The sequence below is a fragment of the Chiroxiphia lanceolata genome, chromosome 20, assembly GCF_009829145.1.
Source record: "Chiroxiphia lanceolata isolate bChiLan1 chromosome 20, bChiLan1.pri, whole genome shotgun sequence".
Taxonomy (NCBI): Eukaryota; Metazoa; Chordata; class Aves; order Passeriformes; family Pipridae; genus Chiroxiphia; species Chiroxiphia lanceolata.
The window spans coordinates 7641278-7647647 of record NC_045656.1 but is presented as its reverse complement, the minus strand read 5'-3'; the positions used below and the strand labels follow the sequence as shown (position 1 = coordinate 7647647).

Below are 6370 nucleotides of genomic sequence, written 5' to 3'. Positions count from 1 at the left end.
CGCGCCGCTCCTGCTCCCGGCCCCGATCCCATCCCGATCTCCCGGTGCAGATCCTGCTCCCCCCGCTCCCGATGTCCCGGTGTAGATCCCCCTGCGCTGATCCAGATCCTGCTGCCCCTGACCCTGATCTCCCGGTCCAGGTCCTGCTCCCTAGGTCCAGCTCTCACTCCGCCGGTCCTGGTCCCGGTCCCCCAGTCCCCGTCACCGTCCCGGTCTCGGTCCCGCTCTTCTCCTCGGTCCCTGTCCAGATCCACTGATCCCGGTCCCCCAGCTCCTCTGCCTGTCCCCCGTTCCCGATCCCCCGGTCCCCCTTCTCCAGTCCCGCCCAGCGCCCTCCTCACAACCTCGAGTCCCCCCTGTCCCGCAGCAGCAAGAACGAGAGAACCCACGTGGACATCAAAATAGTTTTATACAGATTATTGATCTCAGTATAACAGGTAAAAAACAGGCGGTGCCCGAGGGCAGAGCCGGGCCCGGCCCCGCGCCGCCCCCTCCCCTCCCGCTGCCAGGAATCGGCGATTCAAGTCCCTTTTAAAATTACATTTGAAGGCACAAGTGCACGGAGCGACAGCGACAGAGGGGACCGGCTCCTCGGCCCGGGGCACGGGCGGGCGCACGGACGGACAGACGGACCGAGGGCTCGGGGGAGCCGCTCCTGCCTTCCCAAAACGCTCAGGAACAGCCCCAGCGCTTGCGAAGCTCTGAGCACGGAGCCGGGGCCAGAGCCAGGCACCCCCACCTGGTCCTGCTACGTAGGAAAAGTCTCTCAACGTTTGCAAAACATCTCAAATCCACTCACCTTAAATATACACACCTACTCCAAGCTAACTGCGAAATTCACTCTGAAGGAAAGGGCCAGGACTTATTGCTGGAGGGACAAAGCACGGCCAGCTCTGCCTCTTACCTGCTGCCAGAGCAAACAAAGCCCGAACAGAGCCCTAAGAGCCATTTGCAAACCCGACTTTAAATAAAACCTACTGTGTCTCTTGTTAAAGGAGGAACAGTTCAGAGATGAGGCAGGATTAATGCTTTTGTGTGCTGGTGTCCTGCAGCCTGGTACACATGGAAAAGGGACATGGCCCAGGACTAAAACTAATCCCCTGCTCAGCACAATAAGCTGGCAACAGGCTCAGAGATGTTCATGATTCCTGCAGAATCAACAGGACAGGGGGGACAGGAGTGTCCCTGTTCCCAGCACACCACCTCAGCCACATTTGCAGTAGAATTCCCTGTGGAACAGGGAAGAAGGTACACTTGTGACTAAGGGTTATCTCTGTGCCCCCAGACAGCTGCACAAAACCAGATGAGATGATGAGAATGACAGCACAGCCACGTGGTTCTGGCAGGGCATCACCACAGGCAGAGGTGAGGAACAGCCTCTTCCCCAGGTGACACAGCCCAACAGCCTTAAAAGGGGAACACACTGTGCTGTTCCCCCAGAGGAGAGCAGGTCAGAGCCCTGCAGAGCAGACCCCATCATATATTTGGGTGCAAACACCCCCACCATGGACACCACGTGCAGGTTTCTCTAGTGGACATCCCCAGGCTGCTGGAGGACAGAGCAGCTCAGGGCAAACTAGAGGCCTAAGGCTCCTGCACCCCAGAAATCAGATCAGTGGGGCAAGAATTAAAAAAGAAAATGAGCAGCTAGAAAATAAGTGCCTATTCTAACCCCAGCCTTCTGCCCAGAAAGCACAGGAACATCAGAGATGCATAAAGGCTTTAGAAATCAAACATTTCAGCCATTCCTCCCTTCTGGACATCCCTTCTATTCCCCACAAATCCTACATGTCCTGGGGATGTGGGCTGCAGCTCCTCTTTACAACTTCCTGCCAAGTGCTACACAACAGAATTTGGCTGCTTTTCCCTCCTCCTTCAGCACAATTCAGCCCTTCCTCACATCTTGCCCCCAGGACCCACAGCAGCCTCAGCTGCAGCCACACACACAGGTGGAGCTCCTGCTCTACACTTCAGGGATGCTGCAGGAGCAGAACAGAACCAAGCCAGCAGCTAATTTGCTGCCTGCCATCACCAGAGCTTGGTGACTGAAATGGTATTATGTGGAAATTGGCAAATGGTGCAGCTTTTCTTCAAAATTTAGTGCCAAAGTTGGGCCATGGATACTCCCATGACCTCTCCCTGCTGCTCCAATACAAAGCAGTGGTATACAGATTTCACTGTTTCCTCCTGAACAGAGGTGGATTTGAGCAAAGCTGATCAGGTGGAGCAGTAACTGACTGCTCTTCTACAAATCAGTGAATCCATTCCCTTAGAACAATCTTCAGCTGCTCTTGCAGACACTGAGCTGTGGTGACATTAAGATGAGACCCCCACAGCCAAGCCTCTTACACAAACAAAACACAACCAGGGGTGACGGGGATAAAGTTTCTTTCTTCCCCAGAAGTCAGGAGCAGCCCTGTGGCAGAGCTGGCAGGCAATGGAACTCTGTCAGAGTGCACTGAGGCTCTGACTTTCTCCAGCTCACATCAAGAATGATGTCATGTCCTCCAGCTTTCAGGATGCCAAGTCACTCCCTGAAACTAATGACACATAAGAGATGCTCCACAACCACTGCAGATCAGACCAGGCCACAGCATCCCATGGCAGGAAAAGCTCCAAGGGAACAGCTGAGAATCAAAGGCTTTTTTTTTTTTTTTGGTCTTTTTCCAAGGGCAGCCCTGTGGAACATTGATTCACGTGAAGGATTTGGCTTCCCCCAAGCACAGAGTGGAAAATATCAAATCAAAACAGGTAGAGAAACCTTTTTGGAGTGTTGTAGCCATGACTCGAGGCAGGTCTTGGGGCACTTCCCCACCATCTATTCCCTGTGCTGAGATGCTGGGGAAGTGCTAAAAGCTCTGCTGGCCACCCTATTAAATTGCCTTTCAAACCACGTCATGTGACCCTCCAGATCTCGACCCAAAAATGTAACAAAACCATGTCATTATCCCAGAAACAGCCTCCAACACCCACCGATTTGCAGGTACGTAAGGACAGAGCAAACAGAGGGAAGTTGGGAGCTGCCACCTGCCCCTCTGGAGGACACACCCTGAAGTTAATGTTTCAAAACTGAACCACAGGGACCGCCCCCCCCACCGGCTCTGGTCCATGGCAACCTCCTTTCCTGCCCGGGAGGTGTCAGTGTTTGCTGGAGTACAGTGTTTCCTCTTCAGTGTCTGTTTCATCCTGGAATTCGTGGCTCAGCAGGGACTTCTTGGAGCCAGTGGACATCATCCGGATTTCGTCCTCGTAGTCGTCGTGGTGCTGCCGGAGGCGGTGGAAGCCATCCTTGTGTCTGTTGGACTTGATTGAGCACACACACCAGATGATGCAGGCAGTGAGGACCAGAGCAGACATACTTGCACCTGCCAGAGAGGGGACACTAATGTTAATGCCATGTTCCCTCACCACAGAGGCTCCCAGGCTTGATCCATCTTCCCTCCTACAGTTATAAGCACTTTCCTCACCTCACTGTGACCCTGCTCCTTCCTCCCAGGCCATGGAAGATGGGAGGGCTGATCCCAGAACAGAACAGCACTCACTTTATTTTCTGTGCCTGCAATCTAGGAGAGCATCACCGAGCTCCTCTGCAGACCACTGGATCTGAACTCTCACCCCTCCAGCTGCTTCCACCTTGATAACATAAAATAATCTCTTAATGCTCACCTAGTGCCACACCACCCAAAGAAACCTTGGGGAAGCAAAAAGATCTCCTAGCTCCCAGCTCTACACACAAGCTCTCCCCATTCCAGGCATCTCAAAGTACATTGTGGACCCCTCAAATCCCTGCAACACACTTCCACCCTCCCTCCTGCTAGCCCAGCATCACTGGACACAAGGGCCATTGGACCAGTTTGCATGGAAAAGTGTGTGTTCAAAAGGGAAAGCTGGAGATGGTTTAAGTCTGAAGGCTGCTTTCCCAGCTCAGTGGAGGGTCAGCATCAGTATGAACTAGTACAGAAAGCAAAGCTCAAAGCTTTGATGAAAAGTGTCACTTCACCTGCAACAGTTATAACCAGCTCCCTTGGCAGTCCAAAAATCCTGTTTTCTGTGTCAAATATTATGAACACAGAGCTGGGTGCATCATCACGTACAAAGACCTGCAGAAAGACAGGAGAGATTAGATCATCTCAGAGTTTTCACCTGTGTTGGGTGTCCAGACAAGAGAGACACTTGTCATCTGCCCAGTCCTGCCTCAGTCAGCAAAAACAAGTGCAATGAAAAGGGAAGTTACTGCTCAAACAACCCTGCTGTGCTTGGAAGTTGTTCTCCATCCATTGTATCAAGGCAGAAAACAGCTCCTGATGGCACATAATCAGCAGCTAAAGAGAGAAGTCTGTATGTGCAGGGAGTGGGGGAAGAGCTCTGACATGGACATTCACGTACCTTGACATGTTTCTGCTGGTACCCGTTGGCTATTGCGTCGATGCTGTGAAAACCTGGAGCCAGGAGCACGTGGAAATAGCCCCCTTCTTTAGTATAGACCCTCAAACCTTCATTCAGAACAATGGTAGCTTTAGAAATTGGCTTGCCACTCTTGTCTTGGACAATCCCATGCACTCCCTTATGAACCTGAAATGAAGCATTACAGATACTTCACGGTCAGATCTAAGCATACAGTGCACTTGGAACTAAAATAGGATCTAATCTTCCCCCCAAAATACAGCCCCCTCCCCAGCCCTGACCCCCACAATAAATAACAGTGCACGACACTGCAAAGCAACACAGCACAGATGTTTAACTCTTGTGTCAACACATGTCCTGGTCACTTGCTGCCTCTGTTCAATCCATTCCTCAAACAGTCTAAATTGTGACCGTCTGTAATTACACAGCACCAACAAAACCACAAAGACTCTCCGTGCTGCTCTCTTCCTTTCCCCCTCCCCACTACCTTCACTCCTTGCCAGAATTTCCTCCCACAGACTGCAGCTCACCTCCACAAGCATGCTAAGGAGAGATTTCCTGTGGTCTGCCCACAAGCCAGGAAGCTGTCCAGCGCTCGGGAAGTAGCAGCAGCTGGTATAAACAGTGATCTCAGGACAATGACCAAATGTCACGCTGAAATCCTGCAAAAAACACCGTCACAGTTACAAAAAAAGAGGTATTAAAAAAGCTTTGCCAAAAGCAGCCAAAGGAGGGGAAGTTTAGCCCAGACATCAGAAAAAAATATGCTTTTTATTGGTCGTTTAGCAGATGGGGAAAGCCTTGTGCCATGCAGCAGTACCTTCATACTTCCCAAGTGACTGTGCCATTCCGAGCCACGGATCACACCACCAGGAATATTCTCATCTGTGAGAGCAAGAACACAGCTGTCAGACAGAGCTGCTCCAGCAGAGTCTGCCACAAGCTGACAGGGGGCTAAAAGATTCAATCAAACATACCTGACTTATTTGGACAGCCTGGCTGGCCCAAGTGCATCATTGGGTGGTTGTTTGCATATAGAGATGCTAAATGCTTCAGTGTTTCTTTGTTCTCCACTACAACGAGAAAAGTGAGACTTTGAGAGTGCAACTCCCATTCCCTGGAGGGGCAGATTCCCATTCTAACCCCATGATCCTGTACTAAACAGGGGCATTCCTGATTTCCTCTAATACAGAGGGGTTGTATTAAGAGTAGACTTTATACTGGCTTTGGCAGAGGAAAGGTTGAAATATTGTTGTAGGAACAGAAGTTGTAAGTGTTCTAATCCCTAGCTGAACCCTGAGAGGTTTTATAGCTTTACTTACAGACTGTCAACTCCACATACAAAGGGCTGAAAACAAAGGAGGTTACAGAACACCAGCAGCACAAAAAGCTCTTACACCACGAGGTCACATGAACTTCTGGAGAGACAGCCCAAGGGTAACTGTGCACTCAGTCATACCTGACTGGGTTGGCTTATCATAGGGGTAAGTGACAAGAAGGGATCCTCCATCCAGGGCAACAGAGAGGCTGAAATCCTGCTTCAGTATCAAGTTCTCCATGATGGCTTTGGTCTCAGGCTCCCGTGTCCCAGAGTACCGGGTGTAATTGCCTGTAAATCAGAACAACAAATAGAACCACTTTCCTCAGCTGTTTCAGAGGCCGGAAGTACATCCTTTATGTCTGAAATCAAGTCTGCTGCATGTATTAAAAAGCATCTGTTAGATCTCAGCAGATGCAGCTGACTGACCAAGTAAAGCACCCAGTCCTCACTACCCACGGGTGGAATTCATCTGCAAAGCTAAACAGATGTGAAACATCACTACTTCCCCAGGCTATTTAGTTTTGTGTTGCAGAGGGTATTTCATGTGTGTCTGCTCACAACAATGTCACAGTACTGACATTTTGTTAAGAAAGCATTTGGAATGATCCCAGCTCAACTTGGGCACAGAACACTTACTCCTCAGGG

At 50.7% G+C, this 6370-nt stretch overlaps 1 protein-coding gene across 5 annotated transcripts in view; it reads right to left on the bottom strand.

Annotated features, from left to right (window-relative positions):
- Positions 1 to 390: 390 nt before the first annotated feature.
- CPD (carboxypeptidase D) overlaps positions 391 to 6370 on the bottom strand; it is a 38001-nt gene continuing 32021 nt past the window's right edge. For 3 of the 5 annotated variants that reach the window (XM_032707217.1, XM_032707216.1, XM_032707218.1), the window contains exons 17-23: positions 5864 to 6013; positions 5382 to 5477; positions 5225 to 5289; positions 4935 to 5066; positions 4387 to 4572; positions 4001 to 4100; positions 3139 to 3365 (exon numbers count right to left, since the gene is read on the bottom strand). In XM_032707217.1, coding sequence (XP_032563108.1) covers positions 3139 to 3365; positions 4001 to 4100; positions 4387 to 4572; positions 4935 to 5066; positions 5225 to 5289; positions 5382 to 5477; positions 5864 to 6013 — 956 coding nt within the window. Of the gene's footprint in view, positions 3366 to 4000; positions 4101 to 4386; positions 4573 to 4934; positions 5067 to 5224; positions 5290 to 5381; positions 5478 to 5863; positions 6014 to 6370 lie in introns of all 5 variants that reach the window. The other 2 variants (XM_032707214.1, XM_032707215.1) reach the window with 2 other exon arrangements.